Here is a 15,968-nt window from a genome sequence, read left to right on the forward strand (position 1 = left end):
CAAAGTAACATTCCACCAACCCGATACGGAAAAATGAATGGGACCTTAACCTCGGGCACCCACCTCATTTGGGTTCTCACAGACAAATGCTACCAAACCTTACCCGTTTTGAGAAGATGCGGTTTCCCCAAGATCCATACCAGCTCATCTGTATCTGGAAATTCTTCTAAGTAGTCAGCAAAAATAGTAATCTGGTTTTCATACCTGGATAAAACTGAAAGAAGAGGAGAGAAACTTACAGCAAAATGTGACGGAGGGGGTTCGCTTCTGTGGCTTACTCATTATTCCCTCCATCCTGAAGGTGGAAGGTCATTGGCCTGAATCATGTGGAAGCAAATCCTTTTCTTTGAGGAACAAAGATACTCAGGAAGCCTCAAAATCCTCTAGTAGAGGGATTTCCTTTTGACCACCTATCTCTACCTTCCCTTTCTCATGGTCCCATTTGGTACCATCTCTGAATATTTAGTGATGGTCATTTCAGAACCTTTTTGTCATGGGGTCTTTTTTGTAAATTGCCACTTAACTAGCTTCTCCTAGCAAGAGTGTGTCAAGGTAATACGGTGATACCTAATGCTTTATCTTGCATCCTTTATCTCACCTAATGCTTGCATACCGAACTCCTGCCCACGTCACAGGGGACACTGTGAGGTTTCAAGTGGCCGGTGGCTTTGGAAAGGGCTATGACAAACATGGAAGATTACACAGCTCTGAAAATGTAAGATTCCAGCTCGAAGCCCAGATGTTTTCACAGTACTTTTTTTTTCTTTCATTCTTTTTTTTTTTCATTTTTAATAGACTTTATTTTTTAAATTCTTTTTTTAATTTAATTTCTTTTCAGTGTAACAGAATTCATTGTTTATGCACCACACCCAGTGTTCCATGCAATACGTGCCCTCCATAATACCCACCACCTGGCTTCCCCAACCTCCCACCCCCTGCCCCTTCAAAACGCTCAGGTTGTTTTTCAGAGTCCATAGTCTCTCATGGTTCATCTCCCCTTCCAATTTCCCTCAACTCCCTTCTCCTCTCCATCTCCCCATGTCCTCCATGTTATTTGTTATGCTCCACAAATAAGTGAAACCATATGATAATTGGCTCTCTCTGCTTGACTTATTTCACTCAGCATAATCTCCTCCAGTCCTGTCCATGTTGCTACAAAAGTTGGGTATTCATCCTTTCTGATGGAGGCATAATACTCCATAGTGTATATGGACCACATCTTCCTTATCCATTCGTTCGTTGAAGGGCATCTTGGTTCTTTCCACAGTTTGGTGACTGTGGCCATTGCTGCTATGAACATTGGGGTACAGATGGCCCTTCTTTTCACAGTACTTTTAGTTGCCATTTTATTCACATATGACTTCTGCAGAGAAGGATCTTTAAGTTGAAGATAAAAATAACTTGTTCTTGAGATTCACAGATGCCTGTGGTGATCTCTCATGATAAAGTAACTGAAAAGACATAATTAATCTTTGCAATTCACGGGCCAGACTCTCAGAACTTGGGACCACATAATGTGGGATGAGGTAAAATTCACTTTTGTATCTCCTGTGGGGAAGAGTCTGCTCAAAGAGTTAAGAATGACTTATGAAGGGGTCCTATCTCGAAAGTTCTCTTTAAGCAATTTTCTGAGAGAAAATAATATTGTAGGTGGTAAATAAGTTTCCAAGATAGCCCACAAAAACCTATTTTAACCTGTAACCAGAGAAATCAAATTGATAGTACATTTCATAGTTCATATTTCAACGCACTGAAAGTTCAAAGCTAAGACATCTAATACATGCCTTCTCCTCTGAGCTCTTGGAGGCTCCCTGACCCCTGTGGAGAAGGGAGTTCAGAGAGAGTAGGGGCCCTAGCTCCAAACAGCTGCAGGGACTCTCCCAAAGCAGTCCCTGTGAGCCCCAGGGGAACAGTTTTCCTGTAAAAATGACATTGCGAGATATGTTTAACCCACTTGAAAGGAAGAATTGTTTACTTTTGGCTTTGTTTTCTGAGGCAGGAGCATGCTGTTTTCATAGAAATAAATGTTCCTAAATATAAACGAGTCCCATATGATCATGAAAACAGGTTCACCTGCTCAAAATACTTGGTTGGAGGCTAAAGTTTTATTTTGTATAATTTGTGCAAACTGAAGTTACAGTCTAAAGTTATAATTTTAGAAAAACAGCTACCCAGGGATATCACCTTTCTTGAAACTTATTACAGAAGCCCAATCTTTCAGGGATTTAAGTAGCTTTTCTCCTCAGGATGTTTTAATCATTAAGATTAGAGTCTCAGACAGTATTTCAAACCAGAAGGGGTTAGAAATGAGGCAGCCATTTTGTTCCCCAGCGAACGCTCATCACTGCAGAATCTGCCAGGGAACCTGTGCCATCTTACCCTTTCTGCCACTGGCCTCGGCCCCTGGCCCAGGCCCAGGAAATACCAGGCTAAAAATGACCACCAGGTCAGGCCATCCCCAGGAGGTAGTGGACTGAGGTGGCGTAAGTCACACTGTGTACCTTCCCACCCTACTCTTTACCCCTCACAGGCAGGAGAAACCAGGTTAAAATGAACATCCAGTGTAGCCTAGAAACAGAGTCAGAAAATAAGGAGCTCAAGAGGAGTGCAGGAAAGGGGCAGCCTGTTTGGCATTCCTTTGGTAGGGGTGAGGAAGAGCAGCACTGGATGAATGTATAGCATGTATGCATATAAGCCTTGGGTCTTTTTTTAGTACTGGCCAGAAAAAAACAAAAACAAAAACAAAAACGTTTCTCTATCTCCAATCCTGTCTCAGTGAGTCATGGCCCAGCCATCTGGTCAAATTAGTACACCCCCTTAAAACCTGTAAGAACTGTGTTGCTTCATTTGGGACGGCCCTGACCAAAATGGTCACCAAAGAATTGTTCCCTTGCTATTCAGCCCTTCTTGGCCCAGCAAGAAGGTGATTACCATCTCTATTCTTCCCAATTCTCCCCTTAGAAGATGGACTCCCAGAATGCAGTGTGTCAGGCTATAGCAAGACCCAGATGGAGGTACATGGATGAAGCAAATGAAAGCCAGAACAGAAGGTGAGATAACAGGAGCAAAGAGCAGTAACATGGGGAGGGTATATTCAAGAGAGTCTGGTGAGGAAAGGGGAATAGGGTCGTCCACCTGGAGAACTCAGAGCAATGAAGAAGCAGGCCAAGACATCACTGAGGTGCAGAAGTGAAGTCGCATTTTCCAACAGAATCACTTCTGACTAACACAGTCCTTTAAATTTTTTTTTTCATAAACTACCTTTATCTTGCCTTAAAAACAACAAGGACATCATCCCCATATGATTTTCCTGTCCTTTCAGCCTGTTGAAAGAGATAGAAACTATACAGGCAGAGCTACAAAGACTGCAGTTGGGTGGACCAAGAATTTGCTTCTACAAGGTCTGATGAACAACAGGCTTCACTCTGTTCCATTTTACTTTGATAATGATTATTGCACTGAAGTCTCTGCTGGGTTGGCTTAGTGGTCAGCTAATAACTGAACCAAGATTGCCTTAAACTTCTGGAACCAGCAAGTCTCCCAGTCTTGGCCAAGAGGATCTGTGTACATGTTGGGACATGCCTTCAACATTCAGCCAGCCAGTGGATAACTCTGCCTTAGTCTTCCCTTGTGCAGAGCTTGGGACCAGCCAGAGTGAAAGCCTAGAGCCCCATCAGGTCTTTCCTCAGCATGCACATAACAATAGGAATGCACATAGCCCTGAGCATGCATATAGTCTTCTAGATTCCCAGGGGTATGCCCAAACTTTCCAAGCTCCAATGAACACGTTATTCCTTAGCTTTTTCTTTTATGCTTTTCAGTTATCTACTGCCTCAGCCAGCTATGAAGTTAATCAATGGCCTCTATAATGTTTTTTTCATTTGATCATTTTACTTTCAACTGAAATAGAGCTGACATACAATATTTTATTAGTTCTAGGTATACAACACAGAGATTTGACAATTTATATATTACTCAATGGTCACCACAATCAGTGTAGTCACCATCTGTCACCATATAAAATCATTACAATATTGTAATTGACTATTGACTATATTCCCTATGCTATACTTCCAGTCCCCATGACTTATTTATTTTATAACTGGAAGTTTATACCTCTTAATCCCCTTCACCTGTTTTCCCCATTCCCTCACCGTTTTCCCCTCTAGCAACCACCAGTTTTTTCTCTGTAATTATGAGTCTGTTCTTGGTTTGTTTGCTTATTTTGTTTTTTAGATTCCACATACAAGTGAAATTTTATCACATCTATCTTTCTCTGCCTGACTTATTTCATTTAACTTAACACGCTCTAGATCCATCCATGTTGTCACAAATGGCAAGATTTCATTTGTTTTTATGGTTGAGTAATATTCCATTACACACACACACACACACACACACACACACACACACACACACACAATCTTTATCCTTTCACCTACTGATGGACAGTGGGCTTCTTTCCATATCTTGGCTAGTGTAAATAATGCTATAACAAACACAGGGGTGCACATATCTTTTCTAATTAATGTTTTGTTTGTTTGTTTTTGTTTTGTTTTGTTTTTTGCTTCAGGTAAATACCCAGAAGTGGAATTACTGGATCATATGATATTTCTATTTTTAATTCTTTAGGAACCTCCATACTGTTTTCCATAGTGTCTGCACCTCTAATAGTTTAATTTAAAAAAAAAAAGCCCCTGCCATTCCAAGTAAGGGCAAATAAATACAGTCTTGCAAGTGGGGTCTTCCAAGGAACTATCAGGAAGATCAAATAATGACAATTCTCTGAAAATGAGGCTTGGACTGCCTGTGTGGCTCATTTGGTTAAGTATCTGCCTTTGGCTCAGGTCATGACCTTGGTGTCCTGGGATCAAGCCCCATGTCAGGCTCCCTGCTCAGCGGGGAGTCTGCTTCTCTTTCTCTCCCTGCCCCTTGCCCTGCTCCTGCTCTCTCTCTCTCTCTTTCTTTTTCTCTGAAATAAATCAACACAGTCTTTTTAAAAATAAAATAAAAATGTGGCTTTACAGGAACTCCAACTCCATTCTGTGTCCTACAATGGCTGTCAGGCTCCTGGCTTTCCCTGCAATTAGAAGCTCTAAATTCTCAAGACTCCTATAGGGCTGGAGAGCAAGGGATGGGCATAGGGCAAGTGAAAACACCACAAAGCTTATTATTCTTACCAAAATGCAGCTGCTTTTCTTGAATAAATACTACCCAGACTGTTGCAAGCCTTTGGAAAATGTCTACAGTCCAGAAAAGGTTGATTATGGCCATTTTTGCTATTTTTTTTTTCATTGCTATTATAGACAGAATTTTCAGAGGCCCTCACTCAGCCATTTCTGCTATGTCTTACTTTAATATGTTTTCTAGTCATTGACCAGATTTCTAAGGGTTATTTCACAAAATTGCAAGCAAATGAGAAAATGGCTTTGAACGATACATTTTCTGATAGAACTTCCCAAAGACACTTGTACGTGAGGGCTCCTAGATTCTGTGGAGCTTGTGTCCCATAAACAACACAAATTCTTGAAAGTGAAATCTCATGGTAACAGAATCTCAGGGCCAGAAGGCGCCTGAGATACTATGGCACATCTTCCTTATAGGCCACCTGATTTTAAAGGCATGCCAGGATACTGCTGATTCTAGAACAGCCTTCTCAGCAGTACATACATATTTAATATACTGTCAAGTAACAGCTTCAAAAACATAAGAAAATATCTAAGAAGATAGGTATGGTAAGGGTTGAATATTCATTAATATATTAATTCCATAAACTTTTACTGAGTACCTACCATGTGCACAGAGGCTAAAACATCACTGAGCCGTAGCACCCATCCTCCAAAAGCTTTTAATCTAGTGGAGAGGGTAGGTCTGGAAACAACTAATAACAATAAGTACTATAATAAAGGAAAGTGATATAGTATACAACATAGGGAATATAGTCAATAATATTGGGATAACTTTGTACAGTGACAGATGGTAATTAGCCCTATCGAGGTGATCGTTTCATAATATATCAAAACATCAAAAACATCAAAATACTAGGCTATACACCTGAAACTAACAGATTTATTGTGTGTCAAATATAATTCCATAAAGAAAGAAAGTGACATGGAAGGCAACAAATGATTAATTCCAACTGGGGGTGAGTGGGCCTTCTACAACCTAGAGAAGGTAGTATCTGAGCTGAGCCTTAATAGAAATGAGTTATAAGTGGGAAGGGGGAAGGGAAGAAATTCCTGGTTGAGGGAACATCAAAAAGATTGGCAAGCAACTGAAGGTGGGGTGGGGCTGGGGGGGAAGAGAGAGAGAAAGAGAGATACAGAGAGAGAGAGAGGGAGGGAGGGAGACAAAAATAACCTGCAATTTGGAAGTGTGGATGATTAAATTGGAGCAGAAAAACAAGATGTGGGGTAGGGAGATAAAGTGTGATCTAACCAGAACATGTAGGACTCATGGGTTTGGTTGATAGAAGAAGGACAGGGTTAAAAAAAAAGTGGAGGAAGTCAACCTGCACAGGGATTGTGAAGAGGGACATGGTAGACAGCAGGTGGATTAGCAGAGCCTCGGGAGGCAGGTGGAATTCAAAACAACAAAGCTCAGCCTAAAATGTGCCTTCACCCCCCTCCTCCTGGGTCCACTTAGTGTTCTGGTCTTGCCAGCCTCTGCCCACCCAGGCACAGGCCTTTCCCATCTGCATTTCTCTCCCTCCCACTGCCCTGCTTTCCTGACAACCAAGAACCTAGAAAATAGAGAACTGGACAACAATCCTCATCATTTCAGGAGGGACTACCATGTCCCAAAATGCAAGTTTTCTTGAATGTATTCAGCAAATCAAATCCTAGAGATGCTGAGTTGTCAAATAGTGCAGAAGACATAAGGATTTCTCTATAACACTATAAACTTTGGCACCCCAAGAAAACATTTATCATTTTAGACTTACAATACAGAATCTAAACCAAAGGGTTAGGCTTCAGTGGACTTTATGACTTAAGGAGATTCTATTTAACTGACTGGTGCTGGTGGTGGTGGAGAGCAGGAGGCTGTGCCTGACAAATTTCAGGGCAAGTCCACAAAGGGATAACCAGTCCAGTTGCCGAGGGACCATTGTTCAGTGACTGAGAAATGACAGTACCCTCTACAGCTAGAAAAACCAACTGGGCCATAAATAACTTGGCCCCACAAAATAGAACATTTCTTACAGATTTCGGTCAATTCATCCTACTGATAATGGTGGTAAGAATCAAATTAAATGCAAAATTGGACTCTCTGGTTTTCCTTTAAAGTGATTCTTTTGGGGGGTGCCTGGGTGGCTCAGTCAGTTAAGGGTCCGACTCTTGATTTCAGCTCATGTCATGAACTCAGGGTCATGAGATCGAGCCCTGCCTCTGGCTCTGCACTCAGCGGGGAGTCTGCTTGAGATTCTCTCTCTCCCTTTCCCTCTGCTCCTCCCCTGATGCTCTAAAATAAAAATAAATAAATCTTTAAAGTTATTTTTTTTTTAAAACTCATTGCCTCTTTAAGTATATTTTTGTTCTTCTCATTTCAGGACAAATTATTGTCTGTTTTCTGCTGACTGAAGCACATTTAGAAACACCCATGAAGAAATGGGATTCCATGCATGAACTGGTAAGAAATACACCTACCACTCAGATCACTGCCCCTCAAATTGCTGCCCCTTTTTGCTTTTGACAATGTAACTCTGCTCTTTTTGAAGATATTCCTTTTTTTTTTTTTCAGAAGAATAAAAAGATGCCATTTTGATAAGGCTTATCTTCATTGATAAGACAAAGAAGGCAGGACATTGGATGGATGGATGGATGGATGGATGGATGAATGGATGGACAAACAGACAAAAAGTATTTGATTGGCTTTATAATTCAAGACTTGAGGCAACTATCCCACAAACTGAGGTGAGAATTACCTTGATTATCAACAGGTTTTGTTGTTAAGACTCAATCTACTTAGTGCAAACCGTGGTTGTATTCCCAAGGAGTACAAGTTGCTGTCATGTAGTGGGTCCAAAAAAAGCCCCCATTGTATTGTATCTTTGATTTTGGACAATGTCCAAACCAAAAGAACAGGAATGCTCAAATATAGAGCTCATGATTCATGTGGGAATCAAGATATCATGAAAATGTTTTGCCAAAATGAAGAATGTATCAAACAGTATTTCTCTAACATAAAAAACTGGGGCCACCTGGGTAGCTCAGTCAGTTAAATGTCGGACTCTGGATTTCAGCTCAGGTCACAATCTCAGGGTCATGGGATCGAGTCTCAGGTCAGGCTCTGTGCTGGGCATGAAGCCTACTTAAGATTCTCTCTCTCCCTCTCCCTTTGCCCCCTCACCCCGCACGCGCACATGCGTGCGCTCTCTCTCTCTAAACAAAAACAAAAACAAATAAACAAAAACTAAAAACAAAAACAAAATGTGGTTTTTATGGCAGGTGAAGAAAAGGAGGAATCACCCCTCACCCCTCTCAAAAATAACTCTAGCCAAAAAACCCTAAAATTTAGGTTCTAGTCCTACCCTGCCACCAACTAGCTGTGTGACCTTGGAGAACTTACTGCAGTTCTTTGGGCCTTAGATTCTCCATCTATAAAATGAGCAGTGTGTTTTTCAAACAGCACATCATAACTCCTCAGCAGGCTATGAAATCTACACAATGGGTCACAACCAGCATTTAAAAAAAAATGACATTAAATACAACAGAAAAATATTAGAACATATCACATGTAATAAGGATTCGTACCATTTCATGAGACTCATTTGTGTGTAAATAAACTGGGTAGCAATACATAATGTATTTCCTATTGTACTGTTGGATCAAAAAAGTTAGAAAGCCAGTGGTCTAGACCTATACTGTCCATACAGTAGCCACTAGCTATACGCAGCTGCTCACATTTAAATTACCTAAAATTAAATACAACCAAAATGTAAGTTACTCAGTTGCACTAGCCCCATTTCAAGCACTCAACAGCCATGTGTGGCTATTGGCTACCATACTGGACAGCACAGCTATAACAAGTTCTACTGAGCAGGTTTATCCTAACAACCTATCTATGGAGGTAGAGGTAGTGTGGGTTTTTAGGAGGGGTACTTCAAACTCTGGGGAAAGAAGATGGGTTTACTTGTCTCTCTCTCTTAAGAGAGTCTGTATGTGAATTTCTAAATAAGTAAGCCAACAATTATTTACTAAGTTCTGTACTTGGTTCTGTGAGGGATATACAGGAAGTAGCTTCACAAATAGTCACTAAATTTAAATGAGCAATTGAAGGCATCATAAAAGTATAATATCTAAAGATATGAGCCTTACATCCATGAAAAATCTAATAATAAAAGGCACTGCATAAGCAAGTGTTGATAATAACTGAATGTGATCAAAATTCAGAAAAGGGGGAAATCAATGAGCATTAGAGCCATCAGAAATGATTTCAAAGAGGACATAGGATTTTAACTGGTGCTTAAATTATTGCTTCAAGTAGGATGAACAGAGATAAGACAGGAGAAAATTCCAGATTAGGGGAATGCTAGTAAGTATGTGTGTGTCAGAGAGGGGGCTAAGTTCTGGAGAATACTGGGCAATGAGATTAGCGACGTGACTCGAGACTGGATGGTAGAGGGTACGAAGCACGCTGGTAGAGTCCAAGTCTCAGTCAAGCTACTAACAGCTTTCAGAGCCCTCTCACGTGATGCTTGAGACAGACTCTTGAGGTATCCAGGGCAAAGATCATTACTTCCAGTTTAGAGTTGAAGGAACTGAGTCTCAGAGAGGTGAGCAGTCTTGCCCAGAGTCAGCGAGCTGTATAACCAGGATTCAAACCGACTTAACGTTACTCTCTGTCCAGTATTCTTCTCCTATACCTTGCTGCTACAATAAAAGCTGGTTCCAAGGCATTGGAGACAAGGGGCAGGAATGAGAAAGTTGTTGTAATAATGCAATAATGCAGACACAAAGCATTGAAGCCCTGGCCTAAGGTGGCAAGAAATCAGATCCTCTGGTCATATAACATACTATAAAACAAACTGACAATGCAGTCCCCACTGTTTATAGGGGAGAGTAAAAGTAGACTGCCCAAGGCGAGAAGAGTATAATTATTTTAAACTGGAAGTGATCTAAACTACCCCAAAGGAATAAATCTTAGCAATATTATTCATATACTTTGTCCAGATTTTTCCAGACAGCTGAAGGCAATGTTTTGGACACGGTTCCTAAGCAAACAACTCTTTATGTGTCTATGCATTTTTATGAGCCATTTCTGTCTTGCTAGTGTTTCCTTCCTCTGTCCATTTCAATGTTCATTTCTCAGAACTAATTGGTCATATGATCTCTTACTCATCTAGATTTCCAGTGAGAAAGGACTAGTGCAAAAAGGTCAAGGAGCTACAGGCCTTGAAGTTTTTCCATGCTATTTATTTAGTAAAAATAATTATTGGCAATTTAGTTAATAATAGTTTACTAAGAAAATATTAAAATACAGCATTATCAGACTAATCTTAGAGGATCTCTTCACCTGTGTCACTGAGCTGCTCAAAAGCTTCACCGGGCTTCCAAGATTGCTCCAACTGATAGGAGTCACATATGAACTCATCAGCCTGGAATTTAAGGCTCTCTCCTATATGGCCACCTCCTACATTTGTATTTGTTCCCCGCTGCTCATTACTCCTTCAGGAGATCTACTCTTTTCAGCCAAAAGAAACCATGTGATACATTGGAGGCTCTCTGCTCATTCATGTCCTACCTATACTTAAGTCCTACCTCAAATGCTACTTTCTCTATGAACACGTTTTCCTCAATTTTCCCACCAAGAAAATGGCTTCTTCTAAGCTGCTACAGTCCCTTATTTTTATCTCTTTTATGGCACCGGGCACTTTGTTCTCTAGAGTAGTGTGATTTTCAGGCATGTCATATCTCTGTTATTGGAACAAACTCCCACCTCAGTCCACGTAGTGCTTCTCTCCATATCCCCGAAAGCTCCAATCATAGGACCTTGAAATAAGTTGTCCCCTACGCCCCATCAAATGTTTATGGGATGAATGGGCACACTGACAAAAGTCGGCAAGCTGGTTCATATGTCTGTGCAAACATCCATTTAACAATCCTTTGTGGAGGACCTGCCATATGACTGACATTGTACAAGGCCTTGGGGAGGGTAAGACGTGTTAAGCAACTCCAAGTCTGATGGGAAGAGAGAAAGAAGGAGAGTTTGTTTTTATGCGGTATGGCCAGTGTTGGCAGGCGGAACTAAGGAAGCACAGCAGAGGACCATCTAAGCCAGCCTGGGCACAGAGAAGGCTTGAGGAAGAGAGGTGATGACAGGATTTAGCCTTAAATGATCAGAGTTTAGCAAATATGGTAGAAGGATGTTCCAGGCAGAAGAGCAGCTTGGACCCAAATGCCGAGGGCTGAGAGACTATGCAACAGTGAGGCCACATGGAAACTGTCAGGGGTTGAGGCTGGAGAAACAAACATGCCCAGGAGATGTTGGCCTTGGAAGCCTTGGTTAGGCTTCTGGACTTAACCCAGGCTTCCTGGAGCCCCTGAACACTTTCAAACACACTCAGGAGGAAGTCTGGGCATCTCCCCATGGGCAGAATAGAAACAGCGCAACAAGTAATTGCCTGTAATACCAATCTTAGTTGTTGGTTTTTAAACATTATCAAATTAGCTTCTGTTAAGAAAAAAAAAAAAAAAAGCCTAAAGTGACCATCTTTGTCAAGGAAGGGGAGAAGGTGGATCTCTGTCTTGGGGCACGCTCACTGGCACAGCACAAGGGCAAAAACTCTGGAGTCCTCCCCAGGAACAGTAACTCTCCACTTCATTTAGGGCACTTGCCCAGTTTTTCGCCTCTGTTTACAATCACCTCACCCACTTCCCAGACCACGGGAATTTTCTCCATACCCTTTCAACATCACACTTCATTAGGAAACACTGCCAGCAGGCATATGATGTTTAAAAATTCTTTACCTTTGATGTCATGTAAAACTATACTGCCAGAGTTCAGTTTTTGGATTGCATAAAATTATACATGTACCTTCACTTTCAAAACAAAAGATGTGTTCCAAGTTAACCCTCGGGTAAAGTTCTGTAAAGTGAACCTGATTTTCCAACACTATTTTGTCATTATTTGAGCCATGGTGCCCCAAGAAGAGACAACTGTATTTACTCCATCTCAAAAAGATGCAGCTTGGGTGCCTGGGTGGCTCAGTGGGTTAAGCCTTTTCCTTTGGCTCAGGTCATGATCTCAGGGTCCGGGGATCGAGTCCCGCATGCAGCTCTCTGCTCAGCAGGGAGCCTGCTTCCTTCTCTCTCTCTCTCTGCCTGCGTCTCTGCCTACTTATGATCTCTCTCTCTCTTTAATAAATAAAATCTTAAAAAAAAATAAAAAGATGCAGCTTGCTATAAAATGGCTCCTCATCCCTGTTGTGCACTCTGTATACCAGACACCAGGAAAATAAACATCTATCTGCTGAAAAGCAACCCACCAACCACAGCAAAAATGCTCTCTAATAGGGGCGCCTGGGTGGCTCAATGGGTTAAAGCCTCTGCCTTCAGCTCAAGTCATGATCCCAGGGTCCTGGGATCAAGCCCCACATTGGGCTCTCTGCTCAGCAGGGAGCCTGCTTCCCCCCCCGCCCCACCTCTCTCTGCCTGCCTTTCTACCTACTTGTGATCTTTCAAATAAATAAATAAATAAAATCTTAAAAAGAATACTCTCTAATATCTTCAGGCAGAAAATCTTGATCTGCTAAACAAACACAGATTCGTTTTTAACTCCAAAAGTGGCTCTTCATAAAGTAGGGCTGCTTATAAGATGCTCAGCCATCAGCTCTTTCATTAATACTGAGTTAACTTATTCTAAGTTAAAAATCTCTTTTGATTTACTCCACCTACCCTGAAGACTCCACTCCTAGATTTATGTCCAAGAAAAATGAGTGCATGTGTCCACTGAAAGATACGGTAAAAAATGTTCGTAGCAGCTTTATCCATAATATCCAAAGCCTAGAAGCAATCCAAGTGTCCATCAGTGGGATACACAGTGTTAGTGTTTGCCCCAAATACATAGGTTGAAGCACTAATCCCCAGTATGATGGCATTTGGAGGTGGGCCTTTTGGGAGGTAGTTAGGTCATGAGGATAGACTCCCTGTGAGTGGGATCAGTTCCTGTATAAGGAAAGATACCAGAGAGATGATCTGCCTCCCTCATGTGAAGACACAGCAAGAAGGTAGCCATTTGCAAGCCAGAAAGAGAGACCTCACCAGATACCCAGCCTGCAGGTGCCATGATCTTGGGCTTCCCAGCCTCTAGAACTGTGAGAATAAATGTTTGTGGCTTAAGCCATCTGGTCTATGAAGGTTTGTTACAGCAGCCTGAATGGACTAAGACAAGGTGCATGGATCAACTGTGGCAAACCATTCATAGCAATGGTACAGAGCAACAAAAAAGAACTAATATTAGGTACAAGACACAGATGAATCTCACAGATGCATTAAACAAAAGAAGTCAGACACAAAATAGTACATACAATATGATTCTGTTCATATGAAGTCTGAAATCGGGCAAAACTAATCTATGATAATAGCAGTCAGAATAGTTGTTACCTTTGGGAGGTGGTGTTGGCTGGTGGGAAGAGGCAAGATGGAAACTTTGGGGCAGCAGAGGTGAGGGAAGAAATGTTATCTTGATCTGGGTGGAGGTACACATATATAAAATTTCACTGAGCTGTAAGCTTAAGATCTGTGCACTTAGCTGTATGTAAAGAATACCTCAATTCAAGAAAAGAGAAAAAGGTAAGTCTCTATACTAGATTTATTTCTGGTACAGATTGGCAACATAGATCAAAATTATGCTAACAACAAAATATTTTTTATCAGGAGCAGAGATATAGCTCTAAGTTTCTCCCCCCCCTCAACACACACACATCAAAGCCAAGTCAAAGTATTTGGGTGCTCCAGATATTACTTAGATGTCAGGCTAATTTATTGGGTTTTCAACTTCTAGTATTCCAAAATGTTATCAATTTTGTAGGCTCACTTTGATTTGATTACAAATTCCCAAACTTACTAATTCTTCTTTTCTATTATAGCATTAGCTGATCTTCATCAGAGAAATATATTGAATTCCCCACACCCCCAAAATGTTAGTGGAAGAAAGTATAGTAGACTGAAGAGAACACTGGCTTATGAATTGGAAGAGCTAGGTTCTATTTCTGCTCTGTCTTTTGCTACATACGTTACCTTGGGCAACTCTTGTAAACTAAGATTCCCTTTCCTTATCCATAAAATGTAGATAGTATCTTCCCCACAGGGCTATAGTGAGGAGCAAATGAGAGAATGGATATAAACATGCTTTGTAAACTTTAAATGAGTGTTAATATCCCCAAAGCTAAGTGTTTCGTTAGAACTTGTGCCTGGTTGTGGCCAAGAGAAAATGTACTTAAATGTCAAAGCTTGTACTTCAGTTTCGCACATCTTACATTTCACCAGAGATTTAGGATCAGCAAGTGCACTCAAATTCTAACATCTCTGAAAAGTTGGAATGATTCCATGATAATGAATACTGAAAATAGACGTGTACAGGGAAGCAGGACGAAGAAATGTTTCTTTCCTTTTCCCAATTATGACTTTTAAGTCTATCTCTAGCGTATTCTCCATTATATTCAGTTCATACTTCTAGAACTTTGAACTGTTTCTGCAACACTCATGCCATGGTTCTCCCTCTCTGTTATGAATTTCACAATAACTATCCCGAAAGGCTGTTCCCATTTCTACTTTCTGCCCTCCATCATGACCATGATAGCAAAATTTAAAAATACTCCCCACCCCGAGCTCCTCGTCAGAGACCTGAGTAGTCCTGGTCAGAGAGCCCCAAATAGAAAATGCCGTTTCTTAAGTGTCACCTTTTGATGTTTGTTTCTCTGATGACGGGAAGTGATATAGGCCAGAGTTGCCTCAGACTGCTTCCTGTCACCAACTATCCTTTCCATCAGATCCAGCAAGAAATGTCTGATTGGAGAGTCATGCAAGTGTGAGAGGAGCTAGACAGAAGGAAAAACGAAGACTGATTTGGTTTCAATGTCCCCAGTGGTTCTTGTTCCTGCAGATTTTGTTCTTAGTCTCAGAGTTAAGTTTGCCAAACTAGAGCAAACCTACAGATAAACAAACAAAACAGACCAGAGAAGGTAAATCCTGAAGTTTTCAAGACCCTTGAGAAGCATTCCCTTCAGGCATTGAGTCCCAGTTTAGAGCTCTTCCGTGAACCTTCTGAACTAGGGGATAAAAACTAATTTTATAAAAGTAGATTGATAGCAGCAAAAAGGGCCAGCTGACAAGGAAACAGACAGGACATCATAAAAAAAACTAATATGGAGTCATATACTCACACACACATACAATGACTAAATGGTCTGGGACCATGCAGTGAAGGGACAACCATTAAATCACATTTCAACAGGCCTTAGAATACCATTGCATTATAGCATATAATAACTGATAGTCATAACAATGGTCCTCACTCAAAAAATTAGATTATGTCCATAAAAGCTGTATAAGAAATCAGAGGAGTAAATTGCTTCTTGGTTGTTTTTTTTTTCCCCTCTCTTTGGGGAATTCCATTCATGATAGTGAAAATGTTAAAAGCTTACAGTGCTTAGAGGGAATCATGAGCCATTTAGGAAATTGTTTATTCAAAATGTCTTTTCCCCAGAAAGAGTGAGGTAACTGAGGTTCTACTTTAGTTGGTAAGATGAGATGAATGCTGGTTGTATAACAGACACAAGTGTTATCAGGAGGTCAGGAAAAGGAGATGAGCCTGGGATAGCATAATCAGAGAAGGCTTCACTGAGGAGCCAGGGCTCAGCGCTGGGTTTACTTTGAAGTCTCTCTCCACCCAAAGCCTGGTTCTGCCTTCCTTTATTGCCATCCTTAAGCAGTCCTGCCAGGGTCTCAAGTTTAGAGTCACTAAAC

General features: G+C 41.1%; 1 protein-coding gene across 1 annotated transcript in view; it reads right to left on the bottom strand.

The window, feature by feature from the left end:
- ATG4A (autophagy related 4A cysteine peptidase) overlaps window positions 1-15,968 on the bottom strand; it is a 52,016-nt gene that overhangs the window by 19,319 nt on the left and 16,729 nt on the right. The window contains exon 2 of the mRNA XM_047715191.1: window positions 104-214. Within this exon, the coding sequence (XP_047571147.1) occupies window positions 104-214 (111 nt within the window). The remainder of the gene's footprint in view (window positions 1-103; window positions 215-15,968) is intronic.

The sequence above is a fragment of the Lutra lutra genome, chromosome X, assembly GCF_902655055.1.
Source record: "Lutra lutra chromosome X, mLutLut1.2, whole genome shotgun sequence".
Taxonomy (NCBI): domain Eukaryota; kingdom Metazoa; phylum Chordata; class Mammalia; order Carnivora; family Mustelidae; genus Lutra; species Lutra lutra.